General features: G+C 42.0%; 1 protein-coding gene across 4 annotated transcripts in view; it reads left to right on the top strand.

Annotated features, from left to right (window-relative positions):
- Window positions 1-27,751, top strand: part of VOPP1 (VOPP1 WW domain binding protein) — a 99,540-nt gene that overhangs the window by 52,821 nt on the left and 18,968 nt on the right. For 2 of the 4 annotated variants that reach the window (XM_039526961.1, XM_039526962.1), the window contains one exon: window positions 21,680-21,738. In XM_039526961.1, coding sequence (XP_039382895.1) covers window positions 21,680-21,738 — 59 coding nt within the window. Of the gene's footprint in view, window positions 1-17,863; window positions 17,944-21,679; window positions 21,739-25,984; window positions 26,068-27,751 lie in introns of those variants that run through there. The other 2 variants (XM_039526964.1, XM_039526963.1) reach the window with 2 other exon arrangements.

Raw genomic sequence — 27,751 nt, forward strand, 5'->3', positions numbered from 1 at the left:
AATAAAATGTTTTTTTTCTTTAAGTAGGTGGGTGGATTGAAATGGGGGTCCATGTTATGGGTTTGTTCTGGGTCCAGCGAAATGTTACTTGGGGCCTGCACAGATAAGTACTTTTGGTGTCACATCCTTCTTAGCTAATCCTAAAGCATTTTGCTTCTTTGGCTACTATTTACAAAGCTTGACTGGGACACTTTTTGTTAATTAGAAATAGCTACTGGAATTTACAGTGATCTTGTTCTGTACTCAGCTAGGAGAACAAAATACACACCAATGACAAATTTGAACCTGAGCTTTATTTGGGGGGTGAGGGATGGGGAAATTGTGTTATACATTTCAGCACTTCAAATAGAAAAATCTGCTCTTCAACTGTAAAAATGTTTCGCAGTTTGTGAGCTCTCATTAAACACATTTTTCTCTTTTACTTGCTAAGAAGCAGGGGTGGCTCTAGCAATTTCGCCGCCCCAAGCACGGCGGCATGCCGCAGGGGGCGCTCTGCCGGTCGCCGGTCCCGCGGCTCCAGTGGACCTCCTGCAGAGGTGCCTGCGGAGGGTCCACTGGTCCCGCGGCTCCGGTGGACCTCCCGCAGGCAAGCCTGCCGGCGGGAGGTCCACCGGAGCCGCCTGCCGCGCGACCGGCAGAGCGCCCCCCCGTGGCATGCCGCCCCAAGCACGCCCCTGCTAAGAAGTCAGCGAGCCTGATATATAGTCAACTTGTGGTTGACTGTTTAAATGAGAATGAAAAGGCAGGCAGAAAAGTTCAAGTAGACGTTCAGTGGTCTTGATCATGCCAATCTGTCCTCTTGTCCTTCTCCTTGAAACTCAGATTCATTGCTTGCCTTTGGCATTCACTCTGACTGAAATATCTGCCTGGAAGTACAATATCTTGCCAGGACTGAAATCGAATCGTATTGTTCTTTCATTAAATGGGCAAGGTTGAGTACTTTGGAAATTAACAACTACTGTAGGTTCTCTAACTATTTTTATTTGTACTGTAGCTATAATTTTTCTGGTGTGTGTGCGCGCCAAGGTTACAGGAGGAAAAGAAAATAGGTCCCCTGAGGAGATTTTTTCCTTTGGAAAAAAAAATCCCCTCTCCCCCGCCCCCCCAACAAAAATCCATGAAAGACATAGCAGACAGAGCACTGTAGCAATTTGTTCAGCATTACATGTGCCCCGTGAGCTGGTTGTTAAAGTGATTTTTCTAGAAGGTTTGCCACAGAAGTACTCCATTCAGGCCTGGTACCTCATTATCTTGGTATCTGAGCTGTAACATAACTTGCGGAATCCACAGACGTTCCTAGTGACACCTGTCAGTCTTTTGTAAAGTACCAGATCTAGTGACCTCTAGATTAGTGGCAGCAGAGAAATTTTCTTTTCATTTGGCTGTTTTATTTAGGTTTAATGGTCCCAGCTATGGGTCTGGGCCAAAATTCATAGATGTCAATAGAAGCTAGTGACTTCAGCAGGCTTTGGATCAGGCCCTAAAATCCAGCAAAGAATGCACAAGCAAATCAGAAATCAGATGCCCTTTGGGAGTCCAACCACAGGAATTTTCTCTTAAGAAAGTATAACAGCAGGATAGTCATTCACCGAGAATGACAATTCAGAGCCAACATTTTAAAGTTAAAGGTCAGCCCAAAGTGTATGAATTAAGTTGTTACATTAGCTGAAGTGATTATTTTTTTCCATATTCACTTCTGTCACCCCACCCAATGATAGACCTGTGTATTCTGGAGGCAGAGCTTCTTGTCTATAGCTGAGGAGAGGTGTTGTTGCTGAGGGACTGGAACATGGAGATGGTTAGGATTTCCTGGAGTTCAGTGGAAGCACTTATTGAAGGATCAGGAATTACCACCCCTCATGAAGAATGAAGATGTTGTCCTGAGGTCTGGGGAATAGCAAGAAGCAGCAGTTGGAAGGTGCAAAGTGAGAAGAAAACTTTTCTCCAAACTGGAGCTTTATACGGGTGTTTAAAAAAAAAAAAAAGCACCCCACGGCCGTGAGTCTCAGAGCCTGGGTCAACTGACTCAGGCTTCATAGAATCTTAGAATATCAGGGTTGGAAGGGACCTCAGGAGGTATCTAGTCCAACCCCCTGTTCAAAGCAGGACCAGTCCCCAACAAAATCATCCCAGCCAGGGCTTTGTCAAGACTGACTTAAAAAACCTCTAAGGAAGGAGATTCCACCACCTTCCTAGGTAACCCATTCCAGTGCTTCACCTCCCTACTAGTGAAATAGTGTTTCCTAATATCCAACCTAAACCTCCCCCATTGCAACTTGAGACCATTACTCCTTGTTCTGTCATCTGGTGCCACTGAGAACAGTCTAGATCCATCTTTGGAACCACCCTTCAGGTAGTTGAAAGCAGCTATAAAATCTCCCCTCATTCTTCTCTTCTGCAGACTAAACAATCCCAGTTCCCTCAGCCTCTCCTCATAAGTCATGTGTTCCAGCCCCCTAATCATTTTTGTTTCCCTCCTCTAGACTCTTTCCGATTTTTCCACATCCTTCTTGTAGCGTGTGGCCCAAAACTGGACACAGTACTACAGATGAGACCTCACCAGTGTTGAATAGAGGGGAATGATCACGTCCCTCGATCTGCTGGCAATGCCCCTGCTTATACAGCCCAAAATGCCGTTAGCCTTCTTGGCAACAAGGGCACACTGTTGACTCATATCCAGCTTCTCGTCCACTGTAACCCCTAGGTCCTTTTCTGCAGAACTGCTGCCTAGCCATTTGGTCCCTAGTCTGTAGCAGTGCATGGGATTCTTCCGTCCTAAGTGCAGGACTCTGCACTTGTCCTTGTTGAACCTCATCAGATTTCTTTTGGCCCAATTCTCTAATTTGACTAGGTCTCTCTGTATCCTATCCCTACCCTCCAGCACATCTACCACTCCTCCTAGTTTAGTGTCATCTGCAAACTTGATGAAGGTGCAGTCCACACCATCCTCTAGATCATTAATGAAGATACTGAACAAAACCAGCCCCAGGACTGACCTTTGGGGCACTCCGCTTGATACCGGCTGCCAACTAGACACGGAGCCATTGATCACTACCTGTTGAGCCTGACGATCTAACCAGGTTCGTATCCACCTTTTATAGTCCATTCATCCAGCCCATACTTCTTTAACTTGCTGGCAAGAATACTGTGGGAGAATGTATCAAAAGCTTTGCTAAAGTCAAGGTATAACTCGTCCACTGCTTTCCCCTCATCCACAGAGCCAGTTATCTCGTCATAGAAGGCAATTAGGTTAGTCAGGCATGACTTGCCCTTGGTGAATCCATGCTGACTATTTCTGATCACTTTCCTCTCCTCTAAGTGCTTCAGAATTGATTCTTTGAGGACCTGCTCCATGATTTTTCCAGGGACTGAGGTGAGGCTGACTGGCCTGTAGTTCCCTGGATCCTGCTTCTTCCCTTTTTTAAAGATGGGCACTACATTAGCCTTTTTCCAGTCATCCAGGACCTCTCCCAATCACCATGATTTTTCAAAGATAATGGCCAATGGCTCTGCAATCACATCCGCCAACTCCTTTAGCACCCTCAGATGCAGCGCATCCAACCCCATGGACTTGTGCTCGTCCAGCTTTTCTAAATAGTCCTGAATACTTCTTTCTCCACCGAGGGCTGGTCACCTCCTCCCTATGCTGTGCCTCTCAGTACAGCAGTCTGGGAGCTGACCTTGTTCGTGAAGACAGAGGCAAAAAAAGCATTGAGTACATTAGCTTTTTCCACATCCTGTGTCACTAGGTTGCCTTCCTCATTCAGTAAGGGGCCCACACTTTCCTTGACTTTCTTCTTGTTGCTAACATACCTGAAAGAAACCTGACTGGGACCTGGAGGGAACGTTTAAAGACAATTGGTTTGTGTGTTCTACATTCGTAAATAAATCCCCAAAGTTCTGGGGCCGTTGGAGATTTTGGGGCATGATTTTAATCTGATTTACACTAGTTATACAGCTTTGCAGCTCCACTGACTTGCATGGATTTACTCCAGGGGGACAGCAGAATCTGCCCCAAATGTGGGTAATTTTTTTCTTGCTGTTTCATATGTTCTTTTTTTATCGTTTATTATTATTTAGATATAGTACAAACACACACAGACACAATCCCTGTCCCAGAGACTTGGAGACTTGGGAACTGTTATCTCTAATCTCTTTTCTTTTGCTGTCCCCCTACCCATTTTATAAATCTTCCCCCCACTTTTCTTTTTCCCTTAATTTCCTTTGTCATCTTCCTCTTCTGCCCACTTTCCTGCCATTCTCCCCTTTGCCACTTTCATCCTACCTCATTCTTCTCCCATAAGTGTTACTACCATCCCCAACTTCAGCAGTTCCAGTGTGCTGTGTTATCTGCCTGCAAGATGCTGTCCTTCAGGGATTGAAGCATCATATTGTTGGTTCAGTGTTGCCATAATATAGTCTTATAGTCTGAAGCAAACAATGCAGAAGACTAATATTTTGGAGAGCAGTGTACTCTGCGTCAACAAACAGAGCCCTGAAGAGAGAGGCAGCAAGCGCAATTCATGTCTACTGTAAGAACATAAGAACGGCCATAGTGGTGCAGTGACCAGGCCATGGGTGGTCAGGCCTAGTGTTCGGAGCATGAGTCATGCCTTGTGGTTGGAGCCAAAGGTCAAAACCAAAGACAGTGTCAGGTACTAAGCTGAAGGTCAGAGCCAGAGACCGCATCAGAAGTAAGGCAGAGGAGCAGAGCCCTGGAGTAGGGCAGGACAGCAGGATCTGGGATAGGAGGACAGGAACCAGGAGCAGGTGGGGGCAGGAACTGGGAGTAGGCAGGTATGTAAGCAGGAGGGGTCCATAGCAGCAGCCACCCAGAGATTCCTCTAGTTAAGTGATTTTTTGACCTGTGGTTTGTGGACCTCTGGGGTTCCACAGACTATGTCTAAAATTTCCAAAGTGTCCACACCACCATTTGAAATGTTTTAGAGGTCTGCAAATGAAAAAAAGGTTGAAAATCACTGTTCTAGGTGCTCAGACAACTTCCTGTTGTTCCTGGTTTATATAGCACTCCTCAGCCAATTGGGGAGCAGGATATTTCCATCAATTGGGAGCTTTGGGGGAAGGGCTCTCTGAGAGCTAATCGTTTGCTGGACCCTTCCTGGGTTACTCAGGTGAGCTGCTGGATGGTGGTTGAGGCCTGAGCGGTGCCTGGGGACCGATAGGCCCGGGTTCAAGGCCCATTGATCCTTCACAATTGGGTCAGAGCAGTGGTCCATCTAGCCCAATATCCTGTCTTCTGATAGTGGCCAGTGCCAGATGCTTCAGAGGGAATGAACAGAACAGGGCAATTTATCAAATGATAAACCTTCTGTCGTCCAGTCCCAGCTTTTGGCAGTCAGATGTTTAGTAAGACCCAGAGCATGGGGTTGTATCACTGATCATCTTGGCTCATAGCTGTTAATGGACCTATCCTCCATAAACTTATCTAATTCTTTTTTAGAACACAGTTATATTTTTGGTTTTTACAACATCCCGTGGCAGAGCATTCAACTGTGTGTTGTGTGAAGAAGTACTTCTTTGTGTTTGTTTTTAACCTGCTGCCTATTAATTTCTTTTGGTGACCCCTAATTCTTGTGTTACATGAAGGAGTAAATAACACTTCCTTGTTCACTTTCTCCACACCATTAATGAATTTATAGACCTCTGTTATAACCCCACTTAGTTGTCTTTTCTAAGATGAACAGTCCAGTCTTTTTAATCTCTCTTCATATGGAAGCTGTTCCATACCTTCAATCATTTTTGTTGCCTTCTCTGTATTTTTTCCAGTTCTAATATATCTTTTTTTGAGATGGGGCCACTAGAACTGCGCGCAGTATTCAAGATGTGGGTGTACCATGGATTTATATAGTGGCAATATCATATTTTATGTCTTTTTACCTCTCCCTTTCCTAATGGGTCCTAATATTCTGTCAACTTTATTGACTGCCACTGCACATTGAGCAGATGTTTTTAGAGAATTATCCACAATGATGCCAAGATCTCTTGGAACTAATTGAGACCTCATAATTTTGTATGTATAGTTGGGTTTATGTTATCAAATGTGCATTACTTTGCATCTATCAACATTGAATTTCATCTGCCATTTTGTCACCCAGTTTTGTGAGATTCTTTTGTAACTCTTCTCAGTCAGCTTTGGACTTAACCATTTTGAGTAATTTTGTATCATCTGCAAATTCTGCCACCTCACTATTTACTCCTTTTCCCAGATCATTTATGAATTAGTTAATCAGCACTGGTTCCAGCAAAGATCATTTGAGGACCCTGCTATTTACCTCTCTCCACTGTGAAAACTGACCATTTATTCCTACCCTTTGTTTTCCATCTTTTAACCAGTTACTGATCCATGAGAGGACCTCCGTCTTATCCCATAACAGCTTACTTTGCTCAAGAGTTTTTGGTGAGGGACCTTGTCAAAGGCTTTCTGAAAATCCAAGTATACTATATCACTCTTGTCCACATGTTTGTTGACCCCTTCTCAAAGAATTCCAGTAGATTGGCGAGACATGATTTCCCTTTACAACAGTCATATTGTACACATATGACTCTTACCCAACATATATGTGTGTGATAATTTTGTTCTTTGCTACAGTTTCAACCAGTTTGCCTGGTACTGAAGTTAGGCTTACTGGCCTGTAATTGCCAGGATCGCCTCTGGACCCTTTTTTTAAAAATTGGTGTTACGTTAGCTATCTGCCAGTCATCTACAGATGCTGATTTAGCTGATAGGTTACCTACCACAGTTAGTAGTTCTGCAATTTCATATCTGAGTTCCTTCAGAACTCTTGAGTGAAAATACCATCTGGTCCTGGTGACTTATTACAGTTTAATTGCTCAGTTTGTTCCAAAACTTTCTCTACTAACACTTCAATCTGGGACAGTTCCTAGATTTGTCACCTAAAAAGAATGGCACAAGTTTGGGAATCTCCCTCTCATCCACCGCTGTGAAAACTGATGCAAAGAATTCATTTTGCTTCTCCACAACAGCCTTGTCTTCCTTGAGTGCTCCTTTAGCATCTCGATCCCCCAGTGGCACCACTGATTATTTGGCAGGCTTCCTGCTTCTGATGTACTTTAAAAAATTGCTGTTATTTTTTGTGTCTTTTTGTAGTTGCTCTTCAAATTCTTTTTTGGCCTGCCTGATTACACTTTTACACTTGACTTGCCAGAGTTTATGCTCCTTTCTATTTTCTTCAATAGGATTTGACTTCCCGTTTTTAAAGGCTGTCTTTTTGTCTCTAACCATCTCTTTTACTCTGTTGTTTAGCCATGATGTCATTTTTGGGGGAGTGTTCATGTAGTTCAAGCCTCTGTGATGGTGTATTCAAAAAGTTCCGATGCGATTTGCAGGCATTTCACTCTTGAGACTATTCCTTTTAATTTCCGTTTAACTAGCCTCTTCATTTTTGTGTAGTTTCCCTTTTTGAAGTTAAGTGCTACTGTGGTGGGTTTCTCTGGTATTCCCCCCCCCCCCCCCACAAGGATATTACATTTAATTACATTTTGTTTGCTATTACCAAGCAGTTCAGCTGTTTTCACCTCTTAGGCTGGATCTTGTGCACTCTATTCACTAAATCAGGAATTACCTCTCTCCTTGTGGATTTCAGGACTAGCTGCTCCAAGAAGCACTCATTAATGGTGTCTAGAAATTTTATGTCTGCATCACATCCTGAGGTGACATGTTTCCAGTCCATTATGAACACAGATTACCCAAATTACTCCTATGGAGTTGCCCCCTGCTTACCCCAGGATTGAATTCTATCCAGGGTCCATAAATTCTACCCAGCTGTCATCCTAATTAGAGCCAGGCAAGTGTCAGTTTTTTTCTGTTTGTGTTTGTTTCTAAACTATCGCTGCTATTTCCATCTGTTAATGTGGACAGTGTACAGGTGAAATCCTTGATAGTTTCATTCCAAATGAATAATTGTCTAGCAGTTATAAGGTTCATAAGGTTAAACATTGCTGGCTTTATTTCATGCATTTATCCATCCCTAGCAATACCTCAAGGCAGGGCTCTCAATCTTTCTCAAGGGTGGACCACATCTTAATGGAGAGAGTATCTCATGCACACCTCCCCTTCCCTTCACAGTTGCCTAACCTCCCTCTGGGAACTACAGCAATTGCTTGCCCTGGAAAGATAATCTTACAGTGGAGAGCTCTTAGCTGTGTTCATTGCAAAGTCTTTATTCTGAAAAAAAAATTAATCCCACCATCCCATCCAATTTTCCTCATCACTTCATCTCCCAATCCCTTGCATTCTGTTTCTCAGAAATGGAAACACGAAGGAGATCTAACACCAAGTGACCAGCCATATCTCCACAGACCACAAACAAGGGCTCTGTAGACAACTTGCAGTTCACAGATCACAGCTTGGAAATCTGTGTCCTAAGCTTCCAGTGACATTCCTTGCTAAACATACTTTGTAATTCGTAGGTTAACTGCAGAGTCCTAACCCTCAACTGGACTGCTTCCAGTATGCCCATAAGAACCATTTATTGTGGGGTAGGAAGTAGGGAAGGGGCTTCATTGTCTAATGAAGTGATTAGTTTGCATTTGGATTTACATAAGCTGAACAACATAGGAGATGTGTAAATGGTTATCTCCATTTAGAATGTCATGTTTCATAGTGGACTGAATTTAGAGGAGCAAAAAGCAGGTTCAGTAAAAGCATGACTGCCATACCAACGGCATGAATGCCGTACTCTGACTGGTTCTTTAAATCAGATGGCTCTGTTCACAGTGCCTATGACTCCAGCATCTCTATATTAGTTTTTGGAACCTGCGGTAGATGTTTACTCTTCAGATTATGTTATGAGATGGTTTCCAAAAGTGTTGATAACCCATGAAAAGGAATGTTGAGATTTTTGTGTAATCATTTGACTCTAGTTGCAAAAACACCAATTTGCTAGACTTGTGAAAAATGGCAAGAGTTGGCAACACTGGTTAGTGGGTATTTATATTTGTGGATTACATCACAATTAGTGTTTGTATCACCAGATATTTGAGACATTGAAGATATTATGTTGTTGTATTCAAACTGTTGAAAGAAAGACCGTTAAAGTTGTGATCTTGCATAAGAGCCTACTTCCTTGTCATGAAAAATGTCTCACCATTACCGGGCATTACTACCTGCCAGAATTGATTTTTGCTATTGAATTGCCTGAATTCCTTGCTTTGGAAATATGCCAAGGATATCCCGCCTCTGAAGGGACATACTCACTCCAAGGAAGGGCCTTTAGGTCATGCTTCCACTATTTTTGCTATGGTGCTGCTGATGATGCTCCAAATATGGGTAGGGTCAGGTTCTCATTTTGAACAAATAGCTCAGACCTGTAATATTTTTGTTCAACTTTATGTTGGCACACCTAGTCCCATGGCAGGTAAATGCCCAAAGGCCATCGTCGCTTCACCTGCGAACTTGAACTGACATGTTAACTAAATACAAATCTCATCAGATCAAACTATTTGATTCTTTTTAATTGCTTGATGAATACAGTAGACTGAGTGGGGTGAATTAATTTAAATCAAATCAATTTAAATCACGGCTGTTAATGATGATTTAAATCAGCAGGCAGGAAACTTTTATTTAAATTGTTGATTTTAATAGTGTTTTGCATTTGTGCTTCTTAGTTTCCTAAAAACAGTTGATTCTGATAGGTTGGTAACCATTAAAACATGTTGATTTGCAACTAAATTTAGCCTTTACCCAAAATTTGGTGCTTCTTTTTGCTAACCAGGAGGATATGCTATTTATTTAAGCAATTATATCACTTACATTTATTCAGAATCTTCATTTTTACATTTTTATTATGTTAAAAGTGGTGAGTGATGCATTTCTTATTTACTACATGATTATATTACATATTACTGGCAATTTGTATCAAGTTCTGTTTGAATGGACATTCAAATTCAGTTAAAAATCCACAAACCCCCAGCATTTTTTTTTAAATAAAACTACCTTAAATCCGACTAGATGATCCAGTAGTCCCTTCTGGCATTAAACTCTATGCATAAATGTGCTGGATAAATAAGAAAAATAAAGTTTATCAAACTATGTTTGGCATTTCAAACTAACTGATTTTATTAAACAAATGAAGTATGATCTGTAGTTTAGAGAAATGAAGTGATTGTTTCTGGTCGCAATGTCCTTCAGGTGTTTAGAACTAACCGATCTCATCTTCTCACCTCATTTTTATTCATAGATTGGAAGAGGAAGACAAGCTTTCCTGCTTTTTCCCGTCCCCAGTAGGTTTCTTAACTTTGAATGAATTAGTTATTTAACTGAACTAGTTGAATAAACTGAAATGTAGAAATTTGTTGCTCTGCACCTGCTGTCAACAGCTGGTTTAGAACTTTAGCCAATTCTGGTTCGCGATGTCAGTGACTTCCACCAGTTCAGTGGTTTGACTTTCTTTAAAACATGGCAGAAAGCATGTATAGCTTAATATCCTTTTTTTTTACATTTAATGTAAACGATTTAACTAAATTATATTAAATTTAGGCCTTGCTTAGACTGTCAAATTGAATTTTAAATAGGCATATTGTGGGAACATGGAGGGCACACTACTAATGACAGTTCATGCCATTCTCCCTGCAGGGGACAGATGATCGTGAGAATGCGCCTGGGCTTACTATTCAGTGTAAGGATGGCAGAATCTGACCATTAAAAAAGCTCCACCCTTGGATACCTTATGTAGGCAGGTAGAATAAATATCAGGCTCATAGTGCTAAAGTAGCTAAACTGTCCATGAACTGACTTTCACACCTCAAAATGACTTCCATGCAATCTATTTGACTTCTCTTCTGTGTTCATATGTTCACTTGCTTAATACACATGGGGCCCACGTAATCTGATTTAGAGTGAACAGAGCCTCATAACCATGCATAAGGGGATTTAAAAAATAAACTCCTTGCAAGTTCAGAAGTGGGCCTGGCACATATACCTTTTAGGGACCCATATTAGGTTGTCTGTCTAGTCTATCAATATTAATTGACTTAAAATAGTTTGCATGCTGTATTCCTTGTACTGGATGTATGTGATTGATGATACAATCTTTATTTTATACTGCGAGATTTTGCAGCCCATAGGGTTTTGATCCCATAACTGAAATTTTGGAATAAATATTTCAGAAACAATAGGAAAAAAGCTTCACTGGGGTAAAAGAAATATTTTGACTTTTGATGATTATTCCTGAAGAAAGACATGGAGAACGAGTTCATTATCAGATGAAATGTCAGGAATGATAAATAATGCTGGTAGGAAGAGGACAGAGAAGAGCTGTGATTATGTAGCAGCACACAATCATGTCAGTGTCCTCTCTCCCGAGCAAATGAGAAAGAAAGCACACATAACATGAACAGAACAAAGCCTCTTAGTTCATGGGACCATCAAAAAAATTCTCCTTCTTTTAGCCTTTGATGGGTTGTCATAGTTTAACTAACTGATGTCTGGCACACTAGCCATTGTCATTGGCCTCCTCTCTTCCTCTGTGAGTGCATGAGATAGAAAATCAGGCATTGAATCCATCTCGTTGTACTTGACCTTTCCTGAAATTTGGTTTAATTATTATGGAAGATGGAAAGTAGCTCCTGAAGGCTTAAATGCTTAGTGGCAAAAAGGAAAAAAAAAGGGGGGGGCATTTTTATTCTTGGGATGGGAAAATGAAGGAGCAAAATCTGCCTAGGAAACATGTAGCCAAACATTCCAGTTTAAACCTTTTTAACAAAGGAACTGAATGTTGGAGTTGTTTAGACAAGAATGGGAAGAACTTGAATTTAAACTCTGATGTGAATGATGCGACCTTCAATATGTGAGTACCTCACACCTCAGGGTCAGTGCAGGAGATGGAACAAGTCTCAGGAAAATACATTCAGTGCAGTTCCTGGAGGACAGCGAGTGAGGTTTGTACTCTCTGTACTTGAAAGTGGCACTGGCCACACTGGACCATGTTTATTATTTTCCTTTATATCACAATGTTGATGGTAGTGATGTAGACAATCCTGCCTCACCTCATTACCTGCAGGGAGGTAAAATGAGTTCAGCATCATACAAAGCAAGGAATCTTGTTCCTGAAAGGGATAATATCCATTTTAAAGACACTGTGGGAGGGATTCATGAATAGCCTAAATTTTGGTATGTTTTTACTTCTTCCCTTACATCTATCCTCCCTTTTTATGGGTTGTTTTATAAGGTGGGCCCTGAATTACCCTGCCATTATTCTTCCATGCACATATGAAAGGAAGTGGAATAATCATGGAGGTTACACTCAATATTATTGGGAAAAGCACCTGTTTACACGTCAGCATTCTGCTTCTAGGTCTCTGCACCTTTGTTTTCGATGGAGGCAACTGGGATCTCTGATGCTCTGTGTGTAGCATGTTGCTCCTATAAAAGGAAGCCCCGTGCTTTTCTTATAGCTCTGCTATGTTGGGAGGATGCAGCCGGTGACAATTAAAAAGAGCACAGAGATGGCTGCTAGGCTGAGTCCAACACTCATCTGAACTGCCAAAGACTCTGTGAAAGATGAGAGTCCCCCCGTACCTTGATCTCCTTACTCTGTGTGTGCGTGCGTGCGCACACGTGTGTGTTTTGTTTAACCCCTAACGAGACTGTTAGTAAGCTCTGTCTTGAATGGACCCAGTATATGGTGAATCTGCAAACCAACCACCTTTTTGCATTGGTTTAGCAGAGAAATTTCCACTTGTTCATCAGTCTGTTCAGTTTTTCTCATTTCCTTCTCCCTTAGTACACACAATGGCCACACACAATGGTTACCTTCCCTCTGGCAAGGATATTTGGCTGTGGCTCTGTTCAGAGACTATCTGTGCTGCTGTGTATTTTAGCCAGAACTAGACTTTGGAGTAACATGATGTGCTCCCTTCTTCAGCAGTTGGGCCCCTGCTAGCAAACGAGATTGAGACCTAAATTGGATCCCCCCATTTACACAGTGTTGTGTTGTCATTAGGCCATCGGTGTGGATCTTGTTCAGCTTTACTACACAACAAAGTAAAACATCAGGTAAGAGGGTGGTGCAATTATTTTGTTGTCCTTGAAACCCCTTGTTAATATCTTGTTTAATCTTCCACACTTTGGCCATCGAAGCCTGTGTGTAAGCACCATTTGATATGGATTGTGCATTGAGAAACCACTGACAGGATTTACCTCATAAAATTGATTTTTCAAGTGCCTTTTTCAGCTCACAAGGTTATAAGGTCTTTGTATGAATGGTCAGTCCTACCGAGAAGGCCAGAAAAAAGAGGTGCATTGTTATCCACACAAAGTGCTGTCAAGTTCAATGGACGATAGCAAATTATGTCTGATGAATAAGATGAAAACCAAGGTCCAGACCACTTCTGTTCACTAAGGATCCTCTGGCACTTTCACAGCTAGTTGGTTCAATTTCCTCATGTCCTGACCAGATTCTAAGTAGGCTGATTATATTTCACATACCTAAACTTTCCCCTGTAGTTTCAATGAGATACAGTGTTATCATTCTGGTTTCAAACAGATCAAACATTATTATTCTCTTCCTATCCTAAAGTGGTTTGTGGTATTGCTATGCCCTGGTGAACCGCTTTCATGTTCTCTCCCAGAGGTGGCTGCCTTTGAGAACAGAATTAAGCAATTACTATAAATATGTGGTTTATAAAATGCTTTGAGACCCTTCAAAAAGTTGTTTGTAAATATAACTTTCCTGCCTGGATGAAATGTATGCAATACTAAGCCAGCTTCACCAACATTAGAATGGAGAGAGACAGTTTTCTTTGTCAAATTCTAAATATTATCCACATTTTATTTTTCTGCCTTATGTTTTAACCAATGGTTCCGTTGATACTTACAGAATGTTCATACTTCCTGAAGCTTGGCCAAATTCAGATAATACCTGTTTGTTGTCTCTGGGCTGCTGGGTTTCTATAAATGCAGGAATTCAGTCATCATCTCTAGGACTATTGATTTAAAATTCAAGAATAGGTAACAAATAAATGGCCTTTTCCATTCACTGTTGAACATACAGAATCCTTAATGCATTTCTCTGTCAACCCATTCATAATACCAACCTATTGGCAGAAAAGGCTTTTTGCGTCCTTGTGCCACTGTCCAGGGTCCTGAGAGCACAATTCACCTCTGTCTGGAGGGTCTCTGTTTCAGTTGAATGAAAGACACTGCATTTAATTGGGTTGAAACTGAAAATTGTCTAAGATCACATTGCAGCATGTGTCAGGTTCTGCTTTTGACAGCTATGAAGGCAACAGCGTGGCACAGTGAGGTGCTGCTCATCCCTCTGAGAAACAGCAGAGAGTGTCATTGATCTCTCAAGCCTTCTATCCACTTGCAGGCTCATGGTGGATAGTCTTCCCTGTGACAGACATGTCTGATGTAAACCAAAGCAGCAGTAAGAAAAGCAATCTGAGCCTCTCCAGCACTCCTCCTACCTCTCCAGTACTCGTACTATCCATGTCTGTTTGTTAGGTTTGGTGATCCCTGTGTGAGACAATTGTACTCTTGTTCATTCATACATTTTGGAAAATGTGGGTATCTTTCTGGAACAGTGAAGAAGAGATTATAGTCAATTAAAATTATATTGCTCTAGGATTGAAATGCATTCACAGTTAGTGCATAATGGCAAAGAAATCAGTGATGTATCCTCTTAAAATGAAATTGCATTGAAAGGCTGTTGTATCCTTTATATAGGAAACGCTAATAGATTGTAATGTAATGTAATGCTTTCTGATGCTATCTAATGCTAATTCACATTAATTCCAAATACAAATATGATGATTAATGCCAGTACTGTGAGCGCCAAAGGAATTACTAAATACTAGCTGCTTGTGGTAAAATTGTATTGTTGCCAAACCTGGATTAATGAAGCTAAGGTAGGGAATCTGCTTCTGTTGTGAATCTTGTGTGAATAATATCCCCATCTGTCTAAGAGAAGATCCAAAGAGAATGGCAAGAAACAGCAAGGTCTGTAATATAAAATGTAAAAAGACCTGAGTCATGCAATTGTCTAATATTGGGGCTTGGTGGATTCAGCTGTATCTAAGGGACAGTCTCTCTTCAGAGAGCTATTGTTCCTATTAGATTGAGAGGAAGAGACTAATCAGAAGATCAGAGTGTCTCTGACCTGGGACAGAGCTGGTATGCAAGGTTTTTTAGTATCTTCATCCACTTGTTAAAAAGTGAGTATAAAAAAACCCAGAGGTGTTTTAGTGTACCCTTACCATTGTGGTACATGAAAGGAACACCTGCTGCAGTCACCAATCACTTGTTTGATGAGCTCGGTAGCTGGGAAGCTTCAAGTCTGATCACCTTTGCCCTCATTTGTCAGAGCCACCAACTAGGAAATAAGGATGAATTTCGCCAGTTCAAACAAAGCTAAATGAAACCACACTTCCTAGCAGGTTGGTTTCACCCCATACTGATACTGAACAGTGCAGCCCTAATATTGGGAAATCCATTAATCTGACAGGGGGGATTCAGCTCCTCTCCTGGTCTGTGGAAAAGCAATAACACCAGGCACATTTTCAAGTCTACATACCGGATTCTTCCAGACATCTGCATGCAGAATTCCCACTGATTTCAACAATCCATTTCTAAGAAACAGCTTGTGCTTCGGAATGCTTTCAGCTCTTGTTTAGGGTTCCTGCAGTACAGTGATTCCCTGCCACTGACATGTCTACCAGTATTGCTTCTTTAGCCCGTAGCAGTTGGCTCTCACCACTTGGGCTACATTCTAGAGTTCAGGTCCCCGATGCAGAAGAAATTTCTGCTGCCCTAACAGAGAAATCTGCAGCAAACCCACGAAAGTGACTTCTGTGAAAGGTGTCCTTACGGAATCATGTGTAATGGGGGCGGGAGGAGTTGATTCTTGGATCAAGTATGGAACCACCTGGTCGGTACACAGCATGTGGAAAAGCAGCACACCTTCTCTGCTGTGCCTTCTGTCCCCACCTCCTCCGCCTCCAGCAAACATGCACACTTAGCTATAGCCAGTCATGGCCTGACTGCATGGGTGTCCTTGTCCTGAACATATGTTGGACTGAATATTCCTTCCCTAAGCCACACTGGGCATTGCTCAATTATTCAGGCCTTTAATGAGACAATTCTGTTCTGGGCTTCTGATGGGCTTTTATTGCCCACTTTCCATTCAGCCGTGGAAGCTTCAATCTTCAGCAGAGACTGAGGCTTTGCGAATGGGCTTTGGAACAGCCCAGAGTCTATTGCAGTTTTGTATATGCCCAGCTGAATGGGAGGTGGTGGGCACTGACTGATACAGTTGCTATAAAATGCTAGGAACCATTTCTGTAATTGTTAATGTGGCAGGTCACATGGCTAAATTCCCATTTGTGCTCAATATTCACCTTTCTAAGTCCTCATGATTATGTGTGTAGAGAAAAATTGTATTGCTGTTGCCTGCACTTTGTCTGACTAAAAAGAAGGAGCCAGATCCTCTGTTGATAAAAATCAGTGTAGGTCCACTGATTTAGCAATCAGTAGAGCTTTGCCAGATTACATCAGATGAGGATCTGGATTGGAACAGACTTTACAAACTCAGACTTAATGTACCTTCAAATAAAAAAACAATCCCTTGCTTCCACCCACAAAAGATTTCTTTGTTCGCCGTTTCCCTCAAAAAAAATGAATTGCATCTTTATTTGAAAGTGTTTAATACCGATGGTGAACTTCTTAGTAGTCTTTTTCTTTTTCCCTCCAGTCCCAGTAAAAGCACTATGAGGGAACATGTTGCATTATCCTTTGTGCCCAGTCTTGAGCGTTGTTCAGACTGACCTGGTATCTTTGAAGTCACTGGTGAATCTGAAGATAATGATGTATGGTGTGAAGGAGGATCCTGCTGTAGTATTTCTGTAAATCTTGCATACTGTAACTAATGATCCGCAGAATAGCTTCAGACATTTAACAAGCAGACTGCCCGCTCTCTGGTGGCATTAAAAAGAGTTAGTATTTTAACAACTTCTTTTTTTCCCTATTGTTCTTAGTCGCGGAGTCGTTTTGAAGAAAACTGCTTCGGTCTGTGATAGAAAGCACATGTCCTTTCTTAGAGGAAACCTAAATGAGTTCAATGATTTTAGGAAAGCCCAGCTTGCAGTTCGTGTCATTACCTCCTGTTAAAGAAAGCAGTCAGTATCCATATGTCAGAGAAGCAGATATATGATGTCTCATCTATGATTTTTCATTTTTTTCTAAATACCAGTGTTGAGAAATGCTTCATGCAATCTGGCTAATACACAGGCCATTAATTCTTTGGAATTGACCTATACTCACCAGTTAAGCCTGCATCATTCATTAAAAAAATGCACACACTTCTATATTTATTTACATTTCATGATAATGTGGCCAAATTGATAAAGGACATGGGATAAACTATTTTACAACCAAAATGGAGCGAAATCTTCCATCATAAAAGTTAAAACACCAGCAGGGTCATAAGCAAGATTGGTTTTACATCACAGGTCTCATTGTCTGTCTTGCCATGGGCAAGTAGCTTTTTCAAGACCTAAACGAAACACAAGTTCTTTGGGACAAGGACTTTGTCAGTGCCTAGCACAACGGAGCACCAGTCTTGATTTTTGGTATCTCTTGGTACTGTGATAATATCCATATTTAATAATTATAATTCAATCACAATGACTTTCCTTTACTGAATTCATCCTGAGGAGAGGGGTGCTGTTATCTACCAGTTGTTGAGGGCTGTTTTATTATTGGTTTATTTGTTATTTGTAATGCCATAGTGCCTAGAGACCAGGATTCCATTGTGCTAGGTGCTGTACAGACACATAACAAAGAGATAGTTCTTGCCCAAAGGAGCTTGTGTGGGCATTCCATACACCATTGTTCTTCCCCTTCTCTCCTGTTGCAGTGCAGCCCAGCGGTAGTCACGACATGCAGCAGGGAGACACTGAATGGTAGTAATTGTCAAGTTGTTTCCCCCCACCCTTTAAATTTCAGAGAAGCTTCATGTCTAGCAGGGAATAACCTACTTCTCCAGCTCTCTTGAACCACAGGGCTACCTAGCTGCCAAGTTTTATGCCATCTGGCTTGTGACATTTTATTTGTTTAACGAAACAATTTGCATAGTTGTATATAACCATAAATGTCAGCTTATGGTCAACAGGCCCTGTCCTGAACAGCGGTGAGGATCGGGCAGGGCATGGAGCTGAACAGAATTTGACAGCTGTGGCTGGAGTGGGTAGGTGTGTGAGTGTTCAAGGGTATCGGAGGCCATAATTGGCCGAGGTGGAGTGCATGGAAAGCTGGAGGTAGCTGTGTGGAAGGCTGTTGGGATTTTTAGCGCCGAAGATGTTGGGGCTCCTGGAGATGATAATGGTTTCACAGGGTTCCTGGAAGTAAAGGGTGCTGGGTGGCAGGGGCCTTCTAAGTGGCGGGGGTTGGTGTGCTCCAGGGGGCTAGAGGGCTGATGGGAGATGGGCATTAGGGGTGAGGCTGCGGGGGTTGTGCTTGTGAAGCCTTGAGCAGGTGGCTGCAGGGGGAAGAGGCATGGGCATTTGAGGCCAGACGGAGGCCCCCCCATACCTTTTATTGCTGCCCCTGCCATCTTCTCCTTCCAGCTTCCTGTCCCTGGCCCTGATCCAGCATGGCCAGCAAGGAGAGGCAGTGTTTGGTGCCACAGCGGCCTCAAGTGGCCAGAAAAGGAGAAACTGGAATTAAAGACCTGCTACCTTCCTGCTACTGAGCCAGGTTTGTGAGATTCAGGCTGGGCTGCAGGAATGAATGACAGTATAGCTAGTGCTCACAAATTGATCATGAGTCACAGGGTTTTGGAGCCTGCAGGGAGAGCTCTGGCAATGAGATAAAAAGCTCCTTTTTGCTATTGTTTTCAGGGCTGGGCATGCGGGCAGAGCTGAGAGAGCCTCAGGGCTAAGGAAAAGAGACTTGCTCGGCCACTGAGCCCTGCCTGCCTCTATGCATTGGCCTTAGGAGAGGGAAGGTTGGGATAGTAGGAGGCAGGGGAAGGGGGAAATGGGAAAATGTTGCTGCTGGGCTTGCATTCAGTTGCTGCCTCCTGTTGTCCCAGAGCTGCTTCTGTGCCTGGTACCAGCAGCAGCACTTCCCCGACACTGCTGGCAGTGGAGAAGGCCCTGGGCAACAGGCAGGAAGAAAAATTCAAATACAAAATAATTTATTTTGGCTATTTAATTTGGACAATTAATTATGAGATTTATTTTATTTAAATAATGTAGTGTAATCACTGGATAATTAAAGGTAATAATTGGAGCTATACCAATCTCCTAGAACTGGAAGGGACCTTGAAAGGTCATTGAGTTGAGTCCAGCCCCCTGCCTTCACTAGCAGGACCAATTTTTGCCCCAGATCCCTAAGTGGCCTCCTCAAGGATTGAACTCACAACCCATGGGTTTAGCAGGCCAATGCTCAAACCACTGAGCTATCCTCCACTCTTCCCCTCCCCTCCCATTGATATGGTTATGTCATTATCAAAATGATAGGAAGAAAGGAGAATGATTTAAAATTATTTTTGCTTTGAATGTGAGTGACTTGATGATTTTTTAAATAACAATATTTAAAGGTTATAAATATCATTGCAACGCTGAGCTATCAAACGCTCTGCCAGGGCTGGGGGGGTCTCAGCAGTGAGCAAGGTGGTTGATGCTGCAAAGACAGCCTCGCAGGCCTTTGCAGCTCACATACATTTTTATTGTAAATAATTGGGGAAACTGGATGCTTAGGGGAGGATGTTTTGTGTTTCTTGGACGTTCATTGTTCGCTTTCCAGCTCCATTTTATAGCCCCCTGGGCAGAGTATTTTAAAATAATGTCATGATTCTTTGTCTGATAAATGAAGATGCAGCTGTCTGTGAAGGAGGTCAGAGAGAATGCAGGGTGGCTGGGATCAGGGAGGAAGGGAGAAGAGGAGAAGATGGGGAACTAGGAGAGGAGAGAGTCAAGACTGTCATAGGAAATGAATGGCCATTCCCCTCTCTCAAGGACTAGAAGAGGGTCAGTGGAGTCTGATCTGGGAAGGGTTAGTAAGAGGATTTTTTGAGTGCACCCCAAACTTAACTGACTCATTTTACACAAAGTGTGTGTGTGTGTGTGTGGGCAGGTGGATCTTTAGCTCTTCTGCTGCAGGAATGGAGCCCAGCTGCATGTTGTTTTCAATCTTAGCATCAGTCTGAGGAGGAAAACGGGGTCAGTTTCAGAAGGAAAAGAGGCTTACTTTTGTTTTTAAGTTAAAAACTGTGGTCCTTCTTACAGGGCCCAAAGCCTGTCTCTGTTAATAGGTGGCTGGCATGAGCCCTACCACTCAATCAGTGATCATGTGAGACAAGGGTCTTTTCTTCCAGTCTTAACTGTTTAATCTATAGCAAATGGTCTTCTTGGGCAATAATTGTTCTGTGTTTGAATCCGCGCATGAGGTGCTTCATAAAGGGCTCACAGCCTCTCTCATTAATGAATAGTGAGAGTCAGGACTCTAAAAGCACTTTCTCTCTCTCTCTCTTGCCCAGCTGTATTCTGTGTTCCTGGAATTCAAAGAGGCTGATAATCTTAGAGGAGCTCTTTTTTTAAAGATGAGCCACAGAGTTAAAACAAAGAGTGAGTTAAGCCCTATGGACATTATAAATGCCCTCAAAACTAAGCCGTGAGGGGCTTTCCACGGAGAGAAAAGTTTGAACTAACTTTTAAAAAACCCCAACAAAACGTTCCCTAGGTAAAATCCTCTTGGTGTGTGGAAGATATCAAAGAATGTATCATTTGTGTGACATCAGAGAAACATAGTTTGCAATGAAACTTCTGGAAATGTAGCTATAATCATTCATTCTGACGTTATGGATGCCAGTGAAGTGTATAGAAATATTTTGTGCCTTATACTGTATATGCTACCTTATACTTGACATCTCTGTTTGTGTTTCCTTTCCAAGCATCATCATCATCATCATTAATTGTTTGTATTCTGGTAATGTCCACAATGATAGGCATTGCCTCACACACACAAAAAAATTCCTGCACCCATCCTCTAAGAGGATTATACTAAGTGCACATGAAAGAGAATAACGTTACTAGATTGCCGAGAGCGGTCTCCTTTCCTAGATACTTTACCATGCACCTTGGAACATTTACTGATTTTATTTTTGTCGTAGAGAAATAAGAAAATATCCCAACATTGTTTGTTGCCTTTACTCCTTTCCTAGCTCTATTCCATCTGCACGGAGATTACATAAAGATTATCACCTCTCTGCTATAAATTAATGACTAATTAAATGTGTGCTCATATGAATTGGGTAGCCAATTTCAGTTGAGGATGCTTTAGAATTGTTTCATAAATGACTCGTGATACTGACTGGCTCTTAACTTCCCTTTATCTTTGGGGTTTTTGTGAAGCACGGAGCTAAGATCAGACAGATAGAGCCCCGTTTCTGTCTGGAGCTCCACTGACCTCTGTGGGCATCTCCATGCAGAGTCCGGGGCCCAAAGGTGCATATTACAGTTCAAGATGTCTGATTTCACAATAGTAGTATTTATTAAGATTGTGAAATCTTTGGGATCAGAGACCTTTTTCTTGTCTGACTATATAATATTTATTTGATGCCTGTATTTATAATAAATTATTATTGCCCTAAATTAATAATAACACCAAGATGATGTTGTTTTTCTTTCTTTCCAGTGTACAGAGGCCAAAAAGCATTGCTGGTACTTTGAAGGGTTGTATCCTACATATTATATGTAAGTAGTCATCATTTTCTTCTATATGTGTTCAGTTGCTCAGATTTCACTCCCTTGATTCCTGTGGTGGAATCGTTTCACTAGTTCTCCAGTTATCCTAGAGTCTTCCAGAGCAGAGAAGAAGGTTCTCAAGTAAAAAAGCAAGTGCGCGGGGGGAATAATTAAAACAAAACAAATCTAAACTTTCACATCTTTTTTATAGCATGCAGAAGCAAAAAAATAAAAAGAAGAGCACAAGTACATTTCCCCCACTTTTCAGGCCACTTTTAAGCTGAGAGAAGAATAAAGGAGTTTATAAACAGGTCTGCCATCAGAATGTTATAAGGAAAGGTGGCTGGTGCTTTATGAGGCAATGATCATATCTTTTTGTTCTGAGCAAGGAGCAGGTTACTGGGCAGGATACCAAGCAGGCTTTGAAAATAAATTTGTCTCTGTGGTATTACTGTTTGTTTAGTCAAGGGAGCTGAGGTTATTTGTTACCCAGAGTGTAGCTGCGTTGTTAGTGAGTGGCATCCAAGTTTACATCAAGTTCAGCCATAAAGTAGTCCTGAGACGTTCATTGTTTTCTAGATTGGAAAGTGCCTGTGAAGATGGCCACCTGCATTACCAACCAGTTCGTTTCAGGAGAGATTTGTTTTTAGGATTGAATGTTTCATGCCTTCATATAGGGTTTTTGCTATCCATGTACCAGGTGAAATTATCAGAAAGACGAATAGGTACTTGCATCCTGGATATGGTTAAATAATAACATGGGGATCAAGGATATAAGTACCCAGATTATTATTATTATTATTATTTGTATTACAGTACTGAGTACAGATCCAGCAGAGACAAGGGCCCATTGTCCTAGGCACTGCAGAGATACATAGTAAGAGACGGTCCCAACCCTGGATGATGATGGTGATGACACCTAGCTTTTAGCTAGCGCTTTTCATCCAGAGATCTTGAAGCACTTTACACAGGGGGTCCCTATCATTATCCCCATTTTACATATGAGGAAACTGAAGGAAGTGAAGTGACTTGCCCAAAGTCACACAGCAGCTCAGTGGCAGAGCTGGGAACAGAATCTAGGTCTCATGAGTCTCAGTCTAGGCTCCTACCCACGGAATCACGCTGCACCTTCAGAACCTTCCTTTTCATACGTCTAAAATTTGAATGGAACCACTACCAACAGCACCATTTTTGCTAACATGGCCTCAGTGCTCAGTTCATACACAGCCTCCATCAACTTTGTTCAGCCTGCTTCCACCCCACAGATGGTTGGATTGCCTGTTTTGCCCCTGTCAGTCTGTGCCTTTAGGCAGGTGAACACAGGCTGCTAGCAGCAGTGGAGAAGAGGATGAGAGTGCTACAGCAAGCTATGGCGTCCCTGAACAGAAAGGGAGCTTAAACACATGCTTCTTGTTAAGTACCATTGAAGTCAATGGGATGTAGGCACATGCTTAAGTGCTTTCTTGAATTGCAGCCTATACGTGCAAAACTCAGTTCTTTGACTTAGCACCAAGTGGGTGGGAAGGATGGGTAGGTGTGGGGAACATTCCTAAAGATTTGGGGGAAGGAAGGAGATGATCTGCTGGATTCTATCATTTGGATTTTATAACTTTGTTGGGCACTTGCATACTATTGTAATGAATGTGGGATAGATGGATAGGTAGAAGCGATAGGTGAAACGTTCCCTATGCAAACTCATCCTTGCTTATTATGAGGGACTTGGGATAAAAACAGTCATTATACTGCATAAGAACAAGCCTTCCTTCTATTCTCCACCCCCACTTCATCTGCCTGAATCAGAAGAAAAACACTGCAGACAAGAGCAGCCAGGAAGGCAGGCAAGAAGCAAAGCTCTCTGAAGTGGCACACAATATTTTACATACATGTTAATCATCTGTGATTTAAAATACTAACTGGTATATGATGTGTTTGTCAGGATCTGACTGTCTTTTTAGGTGACAAAATGTTCAGAATTACTCATAAGCTGTTGGCCAGAATAGATGGTTAATTTAAATAATTTAATTTTCTTTCCATCCTCATAGCAATAGGAGTTTAGTTCCACCTACATTTCATTTTTTTTGCAGCAATACTGGAAAGAATCTGAGATGTTATGAAAATTCCACTGTACCTTAACATTCAGGAGCACATTATTCATCATCACACCGGGGTTCCACTTATGTTTCTGCTCACACACAATTGTAGCAGACTGCTGTTTTCCTTGTTAACACGAGGTTCTATCTGCTCTCATTTTTGGTGTTGGCTCAGTCTGTTTATACTCCAGGTAAATTCAACATGAACTGGTTAAAGCCTTGGTTACACACACAGACCAAACCAGAGACTGACTATTTGCAATAACGAAACTGACAGATCTCCCAAGTACAAGGATGCTTCCTAATGATTTTTCTTGAGGCAAGCAGCTTACCAGTACCTTGTATGCTAAGATTGATTATTCTGTGGGGAGACAATGTATTTATTTTCTAATCCATCAGTGACAGTAATTGGAGTTGTAAACACACCCCCTCCCAACACTGAAATGGAGACAGCTCATACATTATGCTGAGAATTGTGAGAGAGACTATTCCATTTGTAGTTTTCTTTTAATTGTTAACAGACCTACTCAATTGTTGGGATTCTTCATATGTCCCTATGGTGGGAGACTGCTGGACACTGTACCATTTAGCCGGATCATGTTGATCATGGTAGTGCCAAGAGTGGGACCCTCCTTGTGCAAAGCACTATACAAACACAGAGTAATAGACAGTCCCGGCTCTGAAGAATTTATAATCTGAGTAGACAAGATAGATACAGCGTAAGGCCAAGGGATAAAACACACCAGCAGAACGAACAATATGAGGGTGGCAAATATCATCTTAGTTCCACAGTTTTTGGGGAGGGGGGGCATGATTCAAGCGGGAGAGGGGGGATTACCTAACCAAACGGAGAGTGTAGTGCTGTAGTGTAGCTGTAGCCTTAGGAACTGAAATGAAGTCATCATTTTATTTCAGATGAATCAGCAAACACTTATGAGAGAGGAACAACTTTCAGTCCCTAATGAGCGGTGCGGGATTGGAACTAGTGGCCCAGAGGCGAAATGTACTGCATCCTAAGAGTACTGCACATCTGAAGGACATTGTCGTTGGAAAAAATGGCATGGAAAGAGATCTCACACAAGAGCCAGTAGTTGTTTGGCAAGATAGATACAAGCTTTGTAGTACATATCCATTGTGTGCAGGAAGATTTGTAGATTACACTACAGAAAGGAAGATGCTCAGATTGCCCTATCCGTACAGGTGTCCTTTGCCGTTGCCAGCTGGAATCATAAAGAGGTTTCCTTCCTTAGTGAGAAAGGCCTTCCTATTGTTACAGCCTGCAGAAAAGTTAATGGTAAAGTGCAGCTAACAATACAGCAAGCTTCAACCACTGTAGGGGAATCTGGATTATGTTTTGATTATGGCTATTGAAAGGGAAAACAAGGATTTGGCTTGTGGGGAACTTTCAATAGATTGAGATAGAACAGCTGGTCGTTAAGCAGACATTATTTGCTATAATGGGAGATGCAAAGGAGCAAGTTAACAATGACCTGCAAAAGAAAAGAATTGGGTTTGTTCCCTCTTTTGTTGCTTTATGATGTCTAGAAATGGCCTCTCTGTGTTAAAATTGTTGAATTATCTGCTGATTTTTTACATTAGAAATTCATCTTTTGTCTATTGTTTTGAAACTATTGGTGGCTAGAGACCTGACAGAATGATGACATGGAAGGATGAAAACCCAACTAATTGAGAGAGGACGTTATTTTTATTCAGATGAAATGTGTTTTATCTATCTCAGATGCCTGAGAAACACTTGGGTGGGGGAAAAGTGTTGTTAAAGATTTCAGTTCAGAGAAGAGAAGAGAAGAGAAGGCCAAACATCCCTGAGACTTCCAACAAGTTGTTCAGCCAAATCTGGGAAGAGCAGATATACTTTTATTGTGAAATAAGCAGGAAGCAAAAATACTCCCTCCCCCCACCTTGAAAAGAAATTCCTAGTTAAAGAAACCCCAAAGCAATAAATCTTTTCTTTTAAAAACTCCAATCAAAACTTAAAAAACAAAAAACAATGTTCAGGCCTTCTTTGTACACCATGAAGAGGATGGCTGTTCTACTGCTGACCTAAAAAAAAAAAGCACTCAGCATTTTAGCCCTCCATTCAAACCACTGCTGCTTATCTTCCTGAGTCATATGCCAGGAAGGCCCATCTATTATTTTGCTCTCACTTGAGTAAGGTTCTTATGTGGCTCACCGGTAATCGAAAATGCATTGACCTTTGGATTCCAATTCTGCCCCTTTGGAGATATGCGTAAGTATCCCTGACGCTGTTTAAGAGCTAGATTGTGACTGTGTCCATAGGAATGCACAGGAATAGTGGCGGGGAAGGGCGAGGACTGTACAAGGAACCTTATCCCAGCCTTAACCCAGCCTAGACAGAGAGATGAGTTGTTCTGAACATTTCTCTCATCTGAACAGAAAGTGAGATCTGGACACAGAACATTTTTATAATATGCCAGTTAATATTTTAGATCACAAAAGACTGACGCACACATCAAATGTTCTGTGTCAAATGGTGCTTTTATCTGTACTGTTTTTTTTTCTCCTGTTGCTGACAAATGAAGTGGGGGTGGAGGGTAGGCGGAGGGGTGTTTGGTTTTTACTTACTTGAAATAGTGTGAGGGTGATGATCCCAGGTCTGTCTTTCATTACAAGCAAGAGTATGTTTTAGATAGGTCAGCCATATCTTATCTTTCCCTCTTACAATCATGGCCATCATATCAGAGCACCTAGTAAAATGTTCTAATCCCAGTCACCGAATCCAGCATCTCATTTCTTCTCCAGAGTTGATAGTATGTTCTATAGAGCAGCACAACCATTTTGAGAAGGAAGTGGGATAGGGTGTGATCCTACACTTGTTGAAGTAAATGAATGGACTGCCACTGACGTCAGTAGCCATTGGATCAGGCCCATGGTTGGGGGAATGTTTGGATGGGAGGGAGGAAAGAAGCAAAGAGCAGTGGGACATCAAATCTATCCTTCTATCCTGCAGTGGGATCCAATAGTGCATATTTCTGTGCCTTTGCAGAATCCCAGTGAGGTAAAAATTACTGCTTTCTTTTAATTTTCTTTTTACCAGTGGCTTGCTAAATTTCCCCAGAATTACGTCGTAAAACACTGAAGATAGCATATGAAACATTATACTAATCCTACACAGGTTATAAAGAAGTACAGTAATTCCTTGCTTAACGTTGTAATTATGTTCCTGAAAAATGTGACTTCAAGCGAAACGATGTTAAGCGAATCCAATTTCTCCATAAGAATTAATGTAAATAGGGGGGGATAAGATTCCAGGGAAATTTTTTCACCAGACAAAAAACTTATAAACACACACACACAGTATAAGTTTTAAACAAACAATTTAATACTGTACACAGCAATGATGATTGTGAAGCTTGGTTGAGGTGGTGAAGTCAGGGGTTGGGATATTTCCCAGGGAATGCCTTGCTGCTAAATGATGAACTAGCATTCGGCTGAGCTCTCAAGGGCTAACACGTTGTTGTTAATGTAGCCTCACACTCTACAAGGCAGCACGAATGGAGGGAGGGGAGACAGCATGGCAGACAGAGACACACACCTTGTGTGTGTGAGAGAGAGAGAGAGAGAGAGATGTGCATTGCCCCTTTAAGTACGCTGACCCCACTCTAAGTACACTGCCTTTAAAAAGATCAAGAAGTTGAGACAGCAGCTGCAGCTCTCTCCATCCTGAGCCCTGTCCTATCCCCACCCTGCTCTATATGGAGAAGAGGTAAGTGGGGGGCAGGAGTAGGGGGGAGGGGGAAACCCTGACATTAGTCCCCTTCTTCTCCCCTCCCCTGCACAGCAAGCAGGAGGCTCCCGGGAGCAGCTCCAAGGCAGAGGGCAGGAGCAGCACATGGCAGTGAGAGGAGGGACAGCTAAACTGCTGGCAACTGATAGCCTGCTGGGCAGCTGCC

Source organism: Mauremys reevesii, linkage group 2, assembly GCF_016161935.1.
Source record: "Mauremys reevesii isolate NIE-2019 linkage group 2, ASM1616193v1, whole genome shotgun sequence".
Taxonomy (NCBI): Eukaryota; Metazoa; Chordata; order Testudines; family Geoemydidae; genus Mauremys; species Mauremys reevesii.